General features: G+C 39.0%; 1 protein-coding gene across 2 annotated transcripts; it reads right to left on the bottom strand.

The window, feature by feature from the left end:
- Nucleotides 1-591: 591 nt before the first annotated feature.
- On the bottom strand, nt 592-17227 carry fam135a (family with sequence similarity 135 member A). 2 transcript variants are annotated; one of them, XM_085428381.1, is made up of 21 exons: nt 16946-17227; nt 14921-15050; nt 12610-12689; nt 11703-11842; nt 10617-10687; nt 10332-10505; nt 9934-10060; nt 9002-9155; nt 8351-8428; nt 7970-8019; nt 7341-7499; nt 7130-7203; nt 6820-6974; nt 4744-6685; nt 4455-4615; nt 4275-4366; nt 4096-4193; nt 3725-3876; nt 3455-3565; nt 3175-3288; nt 592-1729 (listed from the first exon to the last, which is right to left on the bottom strand). In XM_085428381.1, the coding sequence occupies exons 2-21, from the start codon at nt 14995-14997 to the stop codon at nt 1524-1526; spliced, it is 4215 nt and encodes a 1404-aa protein (XP_085284507.1). In that variant the 5' UTR covers nt 14998-15050; nt 16946-17227; the 3' UTR covers nt 592-1523. The 2 variants fall into 2 exon arrangements, with proteins under 2 accessions (XP_085284507.1, XP_085284508.1); XM_085428382.1 differs by lacking the exons at nt 11703-11842; nt 12610-12689; nt 14921-15050; nt 16946-17227 and adding an exon at nt 11424-11678.
- Nucleotides 17228-17277: the final 50 nt, after the last annotated feature.

Raw genomic sequence — 17277 nt, 5'->3', positions numbered from 1 at the left:
CGGACTGAAATTAAATTCTGTTTAAATTATTAGAATCTACTTAACACCACTTATAACGGGTATGATACATTTTGTCTGAGACTTTCATTTTTGTAGAATAAAACTACTCTAGGAATAACAACTTGATAATAACAAAAATAACAATTGAACTCCATTAGCAAAAATTCACAACACGCCTAAACCTTCTGGGATAGTGCAAAAACCCTGCTCTCACGTCTTAAGAACAGGAGGCATTAATATTGTCACTTGTAAGTTTCAGATCAAGGCACACAACCTGTGGATCAAAACACTACACAAGAACCTCTATAGACACGTCAAACTGCGACGACACCGCCATCTGCAGGCTAATTGCTGGCACTGCATTGAATACGATCAATGAACACAATCGAAAAAGAACAAGTTGCACATAAAGGTTAAAATTAAAATAATATGCTACACAACCCTACTCTTAATCAAATTTAGCAGATAAGGATGTATTACTTACTGATTGACATTTCAGAGATTTTGCCTACATGCACCAAATGCTTAGGAGTGACAACGCTCCCAATTCCTGAAATGAACTCCAGAAAAAAAGACAAGTCGTATACATACTTCATAGTATGCATATTTAATGTTACATTATGATGATATATAAACAACTGTCCAAGAAACATTTCTCAGTTTCAACCAACATTTCCAGTTTAAACATAAATAATCACCAAATGATTAACCAAGTGCTTTCGATAAAAGGTTCATATTACCAACACGTGCGTTTCCTGAATCATGATCATTGCTTAAAACCCCGTAATCAAATGTCATGTTGTCGGCAAAGCTTTACGCTCCCAACGCCAGGCTGGGCAAATGCGCAGAATGCTGTAACTGTTAGAGACAGCATAAAGATTTCAACCAAAGCCAAGGCTGAGAAACAATCCTATTTCAAATGCAATCTTTGCCATTAAAAATGATGGAAAATTGTTGATAAAAAAAGTAACTTGTACAAATGACCATTTTCAGTACAAAAGCTTGTAAAATGTAGTTGTGGTGCAAATCAATGCAGTATCTCTTAAATTTGGTGGAAAAAAAATCATTTGCAATGGTGAGGACAGTACGTGCAGAATTGACTTGGGTCAGCTCACCAAAACAGCCATTTCTTTTTTGTAGCAGCTACATTTCCAGTTCAGCATCTAAAATTAACTGAATAACTTGGAGTAAAACAATGTTTTAAGTAAAAACAAAGCACATAAATAACACTGAAAATATAGCATATGAGGAGGGGAAATAATTTAACCACCCCTCCAAAGAAAAAAAAAAGAAAAAAAGGAAGTAGTAGAAAAATAAAAATAACAAGATCCATAACCACTGATTCCAACATCATCAGACAGAAACCACAATTTTCCTTATATGAATGATAATTAAAAAAAAGTTATATGCATTTAAAAACAAAGAGATAATCCAGATACTATAATCAGAATAAAATTTAGCTGCGTTGAGGTATACGCTCCACATTCCTCTTGTCCAGCCAAATGTCTGAATCTGTCGCAGTTCTACTGAAAGAACTTGAGGCCTGCAACAAGGAAGAACTTCTCCAGGAAGATCTCAGAGTCGAGGACGGCGATGTGAGCAGCCCGGCCGATAAGGGAGTTGGCTGTGTTGGGCAGGGCGTGAATGACATCATATCGCACTAGATTGCAGTCTTTGTTCTGAAGCACTGGCAGCAGCAAGTTTTCAATCATCTCAGCGTACACAGGACCTGGTGTAAGCAAGACCAAAGAGGTTGGTTATAGTCATTTACTTTTAAAAAGACAGGAGAATCATAGTGTAGAATCATACACTGCTCAAAAAAACCCAGGAAATAAACAACAACAAAAAAAAAACAAAAAAAAAAAACCCGGAACTTTTCAGATCACAATGGGGAAAAAAATCTTTCTGATATCTATACTGATATGGACCAGGTATTGTGAAAGGATGTCACATTATTCGATGTAAATGAAATCTGGGTTGAGTTCATGGACCCCCTGGAACTTAAACTAAAACAAACAAAACAATGCAGCAGACTAGTCTATTTGCCAGAATTTAATTAGAGCAACTCAAAAATGGTACTCAAGTAGTTTGTATTTCCCAATTATGTTGTTATTCATGTCTGGCAATGTCGAGTCGTGCTCCTATTAAGATGACAGATGATGTCCTGGGGGATCCTCTTCTAAAACTGGACCGGTGCATCCCTGAGCTCTTGGACAGTCTAAGGTGCAACCACGCAGCATCGGACATTCATCCCAGTGGCCTGCTTTAGGTATTTTGTAGGGCTCTGCCAGTGTTCATCCAGTTCCTCTTTGCACAAAGAAACCGATACAAATCCTGCTGATGGATTAAGGACCTTATAAGACCTTGTCCAGCTCTCCAAGAGTAGCCATTTCCTGGAATCTCCTCTATGCTCTCGAGACTGTGTTGGAAGAGACAGCAAACCTTCCGGCAATGGCACATATTGATGTACCTTATAAGAGGATTTGGACTAACATCTGTATCCTCATGCTACCAGTAGTGACACTGACCCTAACCAAACGCAAAAAAAAATGGTAGGAAAAAAAAGTCAGAAAAGAAGAGGGAAAAAAATGTCTCTCCTCATCTTTAAAATTTAAAAACACTCCCTTTTAGGGGTTGTCTCATTGTTAGCCCTCTGGGGCACCTGTTAATTTGTTGTCAACACCAAAGCAGCTGAAACTGATTAACAACCCCCCCCCGCTAGTTAGCTGACCAGATCAATATCAATGCCACAGAAGTTTAAGTGACTTGATGCTCTGATTAGTGTTCCTTTAATTTTTGAGCAGTGTATAGATTAGCATTAGTTTGCCAACATCAATTAGAAATCATAATTTATTCTTTATTTCTTTATGTACAAAAAAGACATAAAAGGAAAAAGGATGTAAAAAATTCTGAAAATGAGGAAGAAAGGAGAAATCATTTGAGAGAAAAAAAAAGAAAAAAGGCCAAAAATAGTTTAGTCACTGTCTAAACACACAACCGGAACTGAAGGTCACACATTCGAGGGAAACTACACTACATGGTTGAACAATAAGTGTGCAGTGTAATTGTCTGAGCCTTTAAGTCTCAGCTTTTCAGGCTTTCTTACTTTTCTTCTGCATTTACCAGACATCTTGAACTTGCAAGTCACATAGCAAGGATCTAGTTTCAACCCACCTGTTTGTTTGTCCTTTAATGCAGTTTTGCACATTTCTATTCGAGCAGAATGATAGGGAACATAGCGATCCTGCAGTGACCCCACTAGCACCACATTCTTGAAAAACTGCAAACCTAGAAAGATGTATGAGTATAAGGTTTATATATATATATATATATAAATCTGATCTTCCAAATATACAAGCGAAAACACATCTGGTTTAAATTTAAAAAAATTAAATTAATTAAATTAAAAATTAATTTAAAGAGAAAAAAAAAAAAAAAAAAAAAAAAAGCTTACCAGATTTCTTGCTGAGCTTATAGAGGAAAGTTTGGCGAGGATCAGAGTGATCACGACATGTCAGCTGCAAAAGTGACCCAGACTTTTTCCACTTCTGCATGAACCAAAGGCCTAAAAACGAAGTTATATTAGTTATTTAACAGGATCCATCACTATGACAAAAGAGACAAAACACACACACAAAAATAAATAAACAGAAAACATCAGCTACCAATAAGCTGACTAAAATATGGAATCTCTGAAAATACAGTCAACTCTTCTGACGTTCACCTGTATTCACCAGAGCAGAGCTGTTGTATAGTGTCCCCAGGTGAGGCCCGGAAAGGGAAAGAAAAGTGTGTAGCTTGTTCAGGTAACATTTAAACCTGGGTCTGGTCAGCACTGAGCGGACTATGAGGTTTCCCAGCGAATGACCGACAAAGCTGCAAAGGATACATCGATAAAAAATAAAAAAATAAAAATGTAAAGACAGCAAACAACATTAAAATGGAACACTTTCACTGACATACTTTAACAGCATTAGACATGCTTTTGGAAATCAGTTAACTGAATCACCAACTTAAATCTAAGTTCAATAAAATACAAGCAATTTCTTAATAATTATGTTATGATATTAGATTTGGATTAACAGAATGCATTACCTTATCTTTGACACTGTAAGGTTGTATATCTGAATGTACTGGACTATTTCATCCAGCAGTCGGTCTGTCATTGACTCAAAGTCAGCAAAGGTGTCATTCTGCAGATAAAAATAGTATTAAATAAACAACGCAAAAAACCCCAAAAAAAACATTTTCCAGGTTTATTTTCATATCTATACCTGATTCCTCTCCGACATTAGAAAGTCTATACGAGCACCAGGCAGTCCAAGCTCCAGGTAGGTCTTCACAAGTCTGAGGTCTGCACTGTTACCTGCAGCAATAAAGGGAACAAAATGCATCCATTAATTTTTTAATAAAAAAGCAAACTGATTTCAAAAGCAACTCTCAGAACTTTTTACCATCCAGGCCATGGACACAGACTATGAGATGGATGCCTTCTTCACAGCTTTCATCTTCCTCCATGCTGAAATAGGGCACAGTGGATGCCAGCTCAGGCACCTCGCTGTACAAGAACCCAGGAAGCTTTAGCTGCTTCATTTCTTCCTTGGCCTTAATAAACCTGCACAAAAAAACCCCAAAAGCCACAGGTGGATGAATATTTATCTGTAACGTGTGAAATTTGACAAGTGTGTGCCTGAAGACATTAAGTGATATTTTAAAAAGAAAAAAGAAAAAAAGATGACTCACGCTTTCATCTGTGGTGTGGGTGCGCACTCATACCACTGCAAGCTTGAAGAAAGGGAAGTGGCTGAATAAGGAGGTCTTCCGAAGCTATATCCAACACTGCTGGCGGTTATGTTTGAGCAGATCGGAGCTTTTGATAAATCTTTTGTTTCATGGAGGTAGCCAATGCCAAGTTGTTCAAATGAAAGATTTGTCTCTTGAGCAGCTGCATCCCCAACCTGCTCATCATCAGCAACACCATTCACAAAAGCGTAGCCGTCACCTTCCTCATAGTAACCATTCTCTATCATCTCATGCTCCGTCTCATCCTCATCCTCCTCAACCTGTGGTCCTGCCTGAATTCCCAGTGTGATAGCAGATGTTTCTATAGGGCTGATCTCAGACACATCTGTGCTAGAGCATGAGCCGAAGTAGTTTTCAACCATTCCACGTTTTACCAGGTCAGTGCTACTGGTGGTGGCAGAGTTACTGGAAGGGCAGGCTGTATGAGGTTCACTACGGGACTCCTTATATCCAGAGCTGGCTGCTTCCTGTAGTCCCAAGTCAGAAATACATATTAATTTGGGGTCTGTTTCCAAATCCAAAGAAGGCTTTCCAAGTTGGGAATCCCCTGTAACAGTGTCAGGTTTGCAGGCAGCATCAGGCCGTCCGCTGATATCTCCAGAAAAGACTAAACTCTGCTCCTGCACCAAGATGCTCGATTTCCTGCCACGGACTTCAGCTCCACTGGAGGCCCTAGAGGAGCCTTCACCTTCATCATCTGAAGGCAAGGAGTTGATGGAAGTGAGAGATGACTGGACTCCACTGACAGCGCTGATGCTTTCTGGGTACAGAATTTCTCCAGCCCCTCCAGGCTTCTGCACTGTGCTATGCTGAACAGGTCGTGGTGCAGAACTCTGGAGGGCCCTCTCAGGCTGTGGGGCCACAGCAACACCTGATTCCCCAACACATACGCCAGCACAGGTGTTTTGTCCTAGAACAAGCTGAGTGGCAAAGGAGCTGGGCTCACTTTCAATGCCTGAGTCTGAGAGGCGAGATGAAGCACTGGGGGCTCCTCCGTCTGTTAGTCGGATACAATCACTCTTTACCTGTACTGAGACTACACAGGACTGGCTGCGCTGCGCTGTCTCTTTACTTGGCCTTTCAAATACAGATTCCACAAAAGACTGTTGTGAGTAACAGAGGTCTGTCTGGGTAATCTCAGGAATATTACTGTTGACTCTTCCTTCAGCCTGACATGGTAGAGCCATTACTTTATCATGTTGGTATGGGTCCTTGTTACTTCCTTCCACCTCATTTTGTTTTAGTCCAGCAGACCATTGTGGCATCTTTTGGCCACTGTGGTCTTGTTTGTCTTTTGGAATCGGTTGGTTACATGTAGCAACAGCCCCAGTACCCGCCTGGGGATTACTCTGAGTGTCCAAGATTGTAGGATTTGTAAAAATACCTTTCTGACAAGCAGCATTAGTTACATTATTGTCCACAACAGCATCATCAGCACGGTTTCCAGAATGTACTGATGTGACAACAGAGTCGAAAACAGAACTGGCATTAGTCCTTAAATGACTAGTTGTGTCCCCCAGTAAAGTACCTTGTTCCTCAGCTTGGTTAAGAGCAACTTCCCCTTCTTTGTACTTTGAGCTGCTGGCACCATAGGGAGCTTTGAGGTTCTTATAGCCCACCAAAACCACAGAGTCTTTAGAGCCTTGTCTAATCAGCTTCTTAGAGTTTTCAGCCTTTGAATTTTTCTTCAGTTTGACTGACTTGCCTTTGGACTTAGGTGGTGGATCACAGTTGTCAGGCCAGGGGTTATCCACAGGGGCACATCGTGACTCAGGTATTGGGCTGGCTGCTGCACTGAGGTCCTTTGCATTAGGCTTGTCTGTTTTAGCAGAAGCTGAGCCAGTCCTTGTATTGTGCATGCCCAGCCAGGGTCCATCCCGATCTTCAAGATTCAACCAAGTTAAACCAAAAAACAACAAAAAAAAGCCCCAAAAGGACACAAAACAAAAATATAAATATATTTAAAAATCAGAAACATACCTAATTAAACAAAATAATCAAAACAATTTTACTGACCTTCAGTGATAGAGTCCAGGTATCTATCCTCAAAGATGATTGGTAGTGAGCTAACATCACCATCCAGGTCAGCACATTCCACTGGAAGTGGAGGCAAAGACAAGAAGTAGCTGGAGCTTTTGACCGCATTAGTCATCTGTTGGTGACTGTGAGCACTGAAGGAGGGAGCAGAAAGAAAAAGAAAAAAAAAAGCAGACAACAACTCAAATAGAGAAAAGTTATAGTATGTCAGGCAAGTAAGTACTGGTCCAGGCCTGATAAAAGGAATGCTACATTTCACAATCAAGGCACGCATGCCAACTTGACTTACTGTAACTCCTGATATGCCAGTGCGGATTGTCTTGGATGTTCAAGACAAAAGAAAGCCTCAGCAAACCGCCTGACCTGTAATAACAGTATAAAATAAGAATTCAGTCTATACTGTGGAGGTAAGAGAATAGTTCTGGATCAAAACAGTAAAGATTATCACCACTAGCAGATATCTAGCAAAATGTTTAGTAGGTTTAAAAAGTTGAACTCACTCTTAGTGTATGATGCTCCACAGCTAGTATGGCTGCAACATGCTCCTGCAGGGACACAACCTCTAGGAATTGTCCCCAGAGAGCCATGAGCAGAGAGCAGAGTTGAGCCAGGTTCATATTAACTAGTTCTGCCAGCTCATCAGGTGACTCTGCTTTTTGCTATAAGTACAAACATACAAGTCAACCATCAGGGGGCTCAAGTTAGCAATAAACTAAAAGCAAGTTTCAAAATGTACAATCACAATATACTCAAAAAGCTCACAAAACGTACAAAACATGCTCTATTACTTTTAATGCAGAGAGGGCACAACTATCTGGGCCGGATTTGAGGGAGCAAACTGCAAAAGACTGGTTATCTGATCTACATAAATATGAAATACTTTCAGTTTCAAATGCTATTCAATCAACTCAGAAGCAACACAATGCCTGCTCACAAATGCCACAGACGCAATGGTATCTTAATAATTTGCTGACACACCTTGAGCCATTTGGTATAACAAAAGATTCCCATCCTACAGCAAATAAAGCTTTCTATGCAACCCCCCCCCCCCCCCCCCCCCCCCAAAAAAAAAAACCCCCACAAAAAAACAAAATACCCCACACACACAACAGAAATGAACAGGCCTTACCTTGACTTGTTCACATAACTCAGTCAGACGGGCCTCTAAGTCAAGTTGTTCTGAGGAAGCAAATTCAACAAGTTATTTAATCATACAGAAATCTTCTGACCTTGTAATCCGACCACATTAAGAAAGTTTTATCAGAGAAAAGTATAAGAAAGTATTTTTAAATGTGTTATGAAACTCTTCGTCCAAAGCCTGGTTATTAAGGTGGAAAGAAAGGATGAGTATACAGAAATTAAAAAGGTTACAGTAGCTTATTTTGCTTCTAAAGAGTGGGTTATACAGAGGCCATGGTGTTTTCAACAAGGAGGAAAGTGAAGTGAAAAGAAAAAAAAAAAAAGCGGGAAAAAAGCAAGCGGAGTTGAGGTACAGTACTTTGGGACATACCTATGTAGACGTGCCTTTGACTTCGGGGATAGGGTCTTCTGAGTACTCGCTCATAAAGGACTTGCATGCTGGGCTTGGCTAGTAAAATTGCACATATAGTCATGTTTAACCTTTTTCATTATTTTTTCCCCTAGGATGGGTTACTATCTGCCAGTTGTGTGGATTGGGTTTCCCAAGCCATAATTACAACAGTGAGTTGTGTCTGGCTTTAATCTACTGGTTACCAGACTTCCCTACTGGAAGCAAGTGTTGTAAGTATAATGAACTAAGATCACCTGATTAGATCTCTAAAACAACTCAGTAAGCTGCTTGTGCAGTCAGTTTAAAGGGCTTAATGTGATAATGTGTAAGGATCAAGTGAAATGATATGGCCTCACAATAAATTTGGACACAGCAAACACAAAAGAAAAACAAAACAATGACAGTCCACTGATTGCAAAAACAATGATTAAGAAGCTATAAGTATTATATTTAATTGTGCGTAACTCTGAGAAAATGTTTTTTTTCCTCAGAGGCTATAAGTTTAAAAAGAGTGCAAAAATAAATATAAATTCTTATTTAATTAAGTCTTGTATTTAGGGATAATGCATTGCTTTACAGCTTGCAGTAACAACACTGTTGATGCTGATATTAATGCACAATGCTGCATACCTAATTCCATACGATGAGAGGAGGGCAGGTCCTTAGTAATGGAGGTGAAGTAACCAAAGAGGCCCTGGTAGGCTATTAGGAGATTGGAGCAAAGGTTATGGTGCAGAGTGAAGGCATGCTGCAGACACTGGTCAGATACCAAGAATGTCCTGCCCTGAGGAACAAAAATGGGAAAGAAAATGCTATAAAAAAAACAAAAAAACAACAACTCTGTGAACATTATTATTACCTTAACATTGTAGATAATTCGCTCATTAGCCACTGCCAAAACAGAAACTCTTGGACATAGGGGGGAAAAAATATACATTTGTTGCCTCTATTTCAAGTTTTACTACTCAAAAAAGTGCCCATGAAGAGAATTTAGAGGCACCTGTTTTTAGGGTTGGTAGAGCATTTGACTGATGTATAACATCCTCAAAGAATTATTCTAGAAAGAAAATGATTTAAAAATGCCTCATTACTCTGGTGTTACAGTACCTCCACAGAGCACTATGAATCATAACAGATTATTCTGAGTTACTTCCAGGCATTTGTTTTCCTTATAATAGTTACTTTACAGTGGCTGCTGTACACCTTGTTGTCAAATGTGTCGATGGGTTATCCCCATGCTGCATATTAGTGGAGTGATGAGGGGAACTGCAAGTGTAGACTGATGTGTAGAGCTGTGAAATTCACCACTGTGTCAACATAATAATCAAAGTCTACATTTTCTTCCTTATAAGAATATAACTAGGGTTCCACAACATATTGCACACTGAGTACTAGATTGCAGTCATTTTTTACTTCACTTAATGCAGTCTTTGTACTATTTGTGGAACAACACAATACAAAAAAAAGGCATCTTTTAGATCAACTCTGAGGTGCACAATCATCTACAAATAAAGCAAATATTTCCAGATACATTTGGTTTGCTATAAGACAAGACCACTTACATCTGGCGATACTTGCTTGACATAAGTGCTGCCAAACACGACATTCTCCAGAGGTGGGATGACTGAGTCTTTGCTCTGTGCTGGAGCATTGCGGTTAAGCCATGTAGATTTGACGGGTCGAGGTAAACTAGGAAAAGAGACGCTGAAGTCAAACTCATGCAGTCACCACAAGATTTTAGTAAGCTTTTGACTACTTTATATTTAATTCTAACCCAAAGTCATAAGTTATCTTAACTGCTTCAAACAGACAATCTTGTGGCATGTTTAAAAACAATTTTAAAAAGGCATTATGTTGAAGTTTGCTGCATACAGCAAAGCCAAATGACATCATAAAATCATGTAAGAGCTTCAAGAGCTGTGCTTGAATTTTCAGTAAGGTAAATCACCCCTTGTCTGACCTGATAAGGGGCTGATGTAGTGCCACAAGGGAGGCATGGATGGCTACCGAGATGACAGACAGGTGGAAGTAGTCAAACATGACATTGATGTGTTGGTGGATGCCTCGCTGAAGGCTAAAGTGCAAACGAAGTGTGCGACCACTGATATTCTGTAGAGAGTTTGGATCATCTGGCCTGCATAAATTATATAATAAAGAACCTTAGAAGTGCCTTATTTGCATAAGAGATGCAAATGTCAAAATTATAAAACACTGTATAATGCACACGAAATATTTCAACACCTACGTGTAATCACCATCTGTGAAATATAAATCCAAGAAGAGCTGGAAATCCATATCATTGAGGGACTCTTCTACCTGAAGAGAATGAAAAACAGTAATTGGTGGTTAAATAGTGAACTTCAAAGCCTGCGTGCAAAAAGCAACATGTGCCGGGCTGATTTGAAGCTACCAAGATGTTTTTTTGTAATTTGATGGTATCAACTCTAATAAGTCTAATACATTTTGAAACCGTTTGTTTGTTTGACCTATGCCCCAAGAGCACACCAGGTGTCAAAACAGTTTCTGCTGTTCTAACAGAATGCACTAAACTCCACATATCTGTTTATTCACTGGAAAAGCAAAGTGGCACAAATAAGTTAGAAGCAATTTCAGAGAAGACATTCATTCTGACAGCTGCACTGCTTTGGGTGAGTAAGAAAGAAAAATCTCTTTGTCTCCATTTCTGTGATATTCTGCAGACGCATCATGCTCATACTGTACTGCTTTTGGCTGAAGGCAGCATCTGGACTTCCAAATTGTGCTCCTGTGTCTGAAGGAGGAATTACCCAGCATTTCTACCAAAAACATGTTCCACACTAACTCTTTAGATTTTACTTTATAGTTAGGACAATGAGTCTATGATTCCTAATATGACAAAAATGTTTTTGCCCGTTAAGACAATTTCTTTAATATAAATGCATATTAAATTAACAAGACAAAATTGATAAAATTTGTTAAAAATGTTTTATTACAACCTCTTTGCATGTTTGTTGCACATTTATTTTGATTTTCCTCTCTGCAGGGAGGGAAAAAAAGAAGAAAGAAATCTTACTCAACATCCACATTTCAGCTGCTTTTTTTCCCCCTTTCCTGAAACACAGAATAGGGAAGCGCAACTCCAGATGGTAGATGTTTGTATGGAGGACTCGCTCTCAGTTTCATAAACCACAGACACAACAGTATCCGATACAGAAAAACAAGAAACCTTTAACGCCGACTATATTTAGCTGTGCAACAGCCGGTTCTGCTTCATGTGACGTATTGGCAAATACACTGTAATAAATAAATGCCTTGTATAAGTAAAAACAACATATTTATTTTCTAAACGTACCCTCTTTTCATCAAGCAGCATCATCACTTTGAAGAGCAGGACATCATTGACAACAACCTCTTCATTTTTATACAGGATCTGGAACGTTTTGCTGCAGATGACGTCATCTTGGACTGATGCAGGAAACGCCAGATCAGAGCCTAGACAAAACTATGATGATTAATTGCAGGTCCATGAAAAATTATCATTAAAGAATTATAACCTATCCTGCCCTAACATTACTATTTCTAAAGATAATAGTGTTTCTATTATCGTTAGAAACACTAACACCATGCATGTAATGGTATCTCTACAATCTACATTGTAAATTATGTCACAAGATATATCTTATGTCTGTAGTTGCAGTGGCAGATTTGGTCCTAACAACAATTTTACAAAATAAAGATAAAACTGAAATCAAAACACCTATCCCCTACCGAGGACCCTATATGTCTGACACAAATGTTTTGTATTAAACAACAGTTACATTTTCTAAGGCAGATAAACAAAACCTTAGATAAACACTGAGAATAAAAATGGTATAACATACACCAAGTCTACCTGACTTTTTAGCAAAAGTTAATCAACATCACCTATACAGTTACAGGTATAAATCGAGCCCTCTGATATGAAAATTAGCCATGTACTACTTAATGCATACTGCAGGCTACCAAAGCCTTATTTAATGGCTTTAATTAGGAAAAATCTGAGAACAGTCACTGCTTCGGGTTTACCAATATTAATGCAACTTTTGAATACATATTTTAGTTACTATATCAAATTAGGCAAATGTATTAATAAAATATTGCCTTTTCATGACAGAGACATTACAGACCACATTTTGCTTCCCAATCAATCACACTTTGTCTTTAGTATTCTGCATGATGTTATCATTCATCATTTACATACCACATTTTAAAGAACTTACCTCCTGGGTGAAGTAGACTGGCCTCAACCTTGTGTGGGACGCGGGGTGGCACCTTAAGACTGGCACGCAGCTGGTAGAACCTGTAAATACATAGAAATCTTTTACCTCTTTCCCTGATAAAGATGACATTTGACAACCTCCCCTGCACACGACAAGTTTTGATAGCCTTGCTGCACAGGCAGAGACCACCTTCATTAACGTCTGATGAACACCCAGACATTTTATTCTATAAGCAGGCCGGAAATATAACAACGACTGCTCAGTTCAGCAAAAACGATTCAGGTTTTTAAACCTTTAAAAGCCCACTAGTAGTAAAGAGCTAAAATGAAGACATCCATGAAAGACAGCTCTACGTGCTTGGTGAACATTATTAGACACGCTGTAAAAGGGGAACAAACCGCACAGGTTAGCTACAAGTGCTTCAACTTGTAAAAGGACACTTCACCTCTAATAAATGAATAATGAGCACTTTCTTTTGCAGTCACTCATGTAGTAAACCTAGGCTCTTAAAGCACTGATGAGTCAGGAGCTTTGGGCAGGAGTTTTATCTCAGCACTGGGACATATCATTACAGTGCTGTTATAAAAAATAATTTCCAGATGTTAAAGATCAAAACTGCAGCTTAAAAAACACAAGTCACTTTTCTTCCTTCCTTATGCTTCCATTAAACGTTGCACAGCGCTGGACGTGTACAAAAAGAAAAGAATGTCTGCATGGGGTGTATTATTCCAAACTGGCAGGATGACGGAAACTTTGGACACCATCCTGCCCAGAGCCACGAGGAATTGTATTAGGGACCAGGAAGTAACAGCTCAAGTCAAAGGGGAAAGTTGGACTGAAGCTTCCAAATGAAGACAATAAAAGCCAGTAAGTGGTTTATTTAGAGCAATATGTGCTATGCTGCTAAGTGAGCTCAGCCCATAAAAATGATAAATGTATCTCTTAAATCTGACATGATGACCTCAAGCTCTGCCTTTACATTACTACTTATATCCAGTCTGGCACATACATAGTATGCTGTAGTTAAAACAATATATTCAACCAAAAATATACAATCACCAATTTCTAGAGACACCAAATATTGGTATTTTAATAAATACATTAAAATACTTTGGGGATATTATGAATAAGAGGGCTCATCTAATGCACCACCATCCCGACATAACTTTAAACTGGGAAAAAAAAATCCTCCAACACTGGACACAAAGCTTGACGAAGCTACGTCCTAATTCAGAGCAAGCAGTGGCGCAGTCACACGAGTAATAATAGGACAGCAATCCCCTTGAATGCCCCCCCAAAAAAGTGGCTGCCTGGTTATTGATTCTTTTCCCCTCCACATTTTGTGCCAGATTAATAAGTAACATATGTTACTGAAATACTCATAGTATAATCACGTATACTGTGACTTTGCATAACTGTAAAATGTTAAAGTTGTAATAATATCATATTGTGGGGCGATTCCCACCTCTAATTAATTTGGTTTCTAAAATTATCACCAAATACAGCCAAGTAGCCGACCTGTGCCAGATCAAATGTTATTCTGCTGTACCACAGTCAGCTATCTTTTACAAAATTTAAGCACATTTGCAAAAACAACTTTATCTGTTTTTGTTTATTCAAGTTATTTTTGATTGTTATTCACAGCATGCTATATTTAGGCATCCTAAAGCATCAATGCTCATGCTTCAATTAACGGTAGATCATTTAACTATTTTACCACGCCAGCGGCAATATGATAATCAAGATGCAAATTCAAATTTAATGAGTCAGAAAAGAGGAACTCCTCCATATTTGTATTCACATGGTATACTTCACTGCATGACTTCAAAAGTTACTCAACTTCTTTACTGAGTACTTTTTACAAACTGTAAAAATTACAGTTTAAATACATTTACAGTATGGTCTTTATCTCCATTATCACTGTGGTGTAATAACAACAATTATCAAAACAAAGCGGTAGATTTACATATCTGAAAAAGTATAGTCAAGTACTGATTTGCATATTCTGTACTGTCTGTACAAGAGCATTTGTGAGTGCCCTGAAGGTCTGAACAACATTGCCAAGTGTCCTACATTGGCTGGGACACTCAGAGAACACTTCCTGATCCTCTCTAATGCAAACTGCAAGACAAAGCTTGTTCGGGTTTCTTCAAAAACATTCCAGCACAGTTGAACAATATTTAGCATAGCACATTGTAAAAGTAGATAAATATATTCTGGGGAAATCCATGTCATGGATAAAATCCATCTTAGACTCATGCCAGGAAGAAAACATGGAATTACTTTTCCCAAACACTCAGACAAAACTCACCCTCTCTGGAACAGGTCCACATTGTAAAACTTGTGGAGCTCCACAGAGAACTCCACTGTGGCCTGGACTTCAGTCATCTTGGTCTCTACAGGCAGAGGTGCCTTACATCATCTGGGATACACCTGTAGGCCTGCAGGCAAAAGTAATCAAATTAGTCATTTCAGTTCCAGCAATCAGGTTATTGCAAAACCTTTACACTTGAAAATGCAGTATTTAAACTGAGTTAAACTGAATGAGAACTTCTAAAAAGCTGTAAAACGACTCACCTAGGTTTACAAAAAGAAACCCAAGGTCAAATCAGTTAAAAGAAAACATCACCAGCAGTCACAAGAGTGAGTTTAAGAATATATAACAGTTGGGTTCATTTTTAGAGAAGTTATTAGGGCATAAGGTCTAAATTTGGCACACGAGGCATGCCGTCCTCTGGGCCTAATTAGTTAACAGCCCATAACAATTATAGAATTGATATGACAGGATAAGAGAAAATACTATTAATAACATTGCACAAAATAGCCCTGAAATACAATATTACCAAATGGTAGTGTTAGAAATACACACAGACCTACTTTAGACCTTATGTAAGACAAGGGTGTATAGTATTTCTGGCCGTAGCCGAGACAAAATAAAGCTGGCAAAAACAATCATGCAGACGCTTGCTAAATTAGTCATATATTAAATTAATAAATCATCCACTGGGAGATATAATAGCTGTTCATGCCAGTGAAAAGAAATGAGCTACAAAAGACCACCATGAACTTGATCGGGTTAACACAGATGCCTGACAAGATCCAAGGTTAATATCCCTTTCTGAATTCTGTTGCTTTAAAAACACAAAACAACAACAAAAAAAAACCCTCCTGCAAATTAACTGGGCACAACACAGAGGACATACAAGGACACCGTCGGGTAAATTTGCCTTTGTGGTCATGTTTGTTTTGGGTATCAATTCCCTTTGCAAGCCTAGCATAAATACTTTATGGTCATACTGAGTTTGCAAGTCAACTGATTAACTAGTTTGTATGAATCGAGCAGCCAAATGCAATTCATACCAGACTAAATTAGATCAAATCAGTGACTGCAGCTTTTGTTAAGCTTTTGGTAACTAAGCTGCAAGACCTATAATAATGTGATGGAAAACTTGACATCGTTACCCTGTCAAACAGTTCCCCGCTGTGTAAATGTTTCAGTACACTTTGATAACATTATGGATTTATGATGCACTGAAAGTTTGGTATTGAGATTGTAGCAGCAACTGGTCTATCAGGTTTAGTCTTTAGACAAAAGCCCATCTCCGACAAGGTATGTAAGCAAAAGTTATATACGTGGAGAATACAAAAGATTAAGTAAGGCGTTGACCGAAATCCTGAAGCATTGCTGTCAATACACCAAACAACCTGCCAGTGCGAGCTGTATCCACTGAAACGTTTGTTCAAACGTAACAATAACACAAAACTGTCACAAAAAACACACCACCAAAACAAAATTACATATTTCCCCGACCAACAACCCGGCGATTGGTGATAAGACGATGTCTCCGGCACTTAAGAAAATGTAAGACACCTCAGGGAAAGTAAAATCTAAACATCTAGTTCTGTTAAAATATACATGACAAGGCCTTAAGACGTCGGTCGGCTCGATGGTTTCTTCTAGAGCCAACAGCTAAAACCCCAAACCAATACAGACAAGGAAATAAACAGCTGTTTAAGTTGTAACTTAGCTTTAGGATTTAGATGCTATAACTAGAAGGAGTGAGGCAGCAAAGGTCTCTAGCTGAAGGGTAGAATCTTTGCAAGGATTTCATTTCGGTTACAGGTGGGAAGCTAACAAAACATATTTTCCCCCAAAAGGATCAGAAAATGTTAGGAAAAAAATCGGCAAAGACAATACACTTTAACAGACCACCCCCCTGAAAACAGTCTCCCTTGACAGTGCCTTAGCTAACGGTAACACTTAGCAGGGCTAGCCACCCACTGAACAGTTGCCACCGGGTAACATTAGCTGCGCAGTCAAGCTAACGCTACTCACCATTTCGCTGGGAAGCTAACATTAGCCGGCTAACCAACGTTAGCTCAAATTTCAGTCCTCTCGCCGTCCTCTCACAGTGAAGTGCGGACTGAAAACAATGCCCCGCTGACTGGTTCTCCTCCCGGCCCGGTCAGCTTCATAGAAAAATTGGCGTTAGAATGTTACACAGCGTCACTCGTCCATGTAGTTATGTCTGTGAGCAGTGTTTGCTAAGCAGGGAGCTAACTGTGCTCAATCTGAAGAGCTGACAGCAGACGCTGCTCTAGCTGTACGCCTCTCAACTGCGCGTAGCTGCACATACCGGAGACGCAGCTGACATGCAAAACTACTAC

The sequence above is a fragment of the Rhamphochromis longiceps genome, linkage group LG13 (assembly GCF_057381845.1).
Source record: "Rhamphochromis longiceps isolate RC_006_pf linkage group LG13, R_longiceps_female_GT1.1, whole genome shotgun sequence".
Taxonomy (NCBI): Eukaryota; Metazoa; Chordata; class Actinopteri; order Cichliformes; family Cichlidae; genus Rhamphochromis; species Rhamphochromis longiceps.
Note: the sequence above shows the minus strand (reverse complement) of the source record. Positions and strands in the feature narration are given on the sequence as shown.

Bases quoted from the DNA above. Each gene is read 5' to 3' on its own strand.
- fam135a (XM_085428381.1), bottom strand. From the start codon at position 14,997: ATGACTGAAGTCCAGGCCACAGTGGAGTTCTCTGTGGAGCTCCACAAG. The intron at 10,688-11,702 runs GTACGTTTAGAA...CATTCTCTTCAG, and splicing joins TGCTGCTTGATGAAAAGAGG to GTAGAAGAGTCCCTCAATGA. The intron at 4,616-4,743 runs GTGAGTCATCTT...TTTTTTGTGCAG, and splicing joins CCCACACCACAGATGAAAGC to GTTTATTAAGGCCAAGGAAG.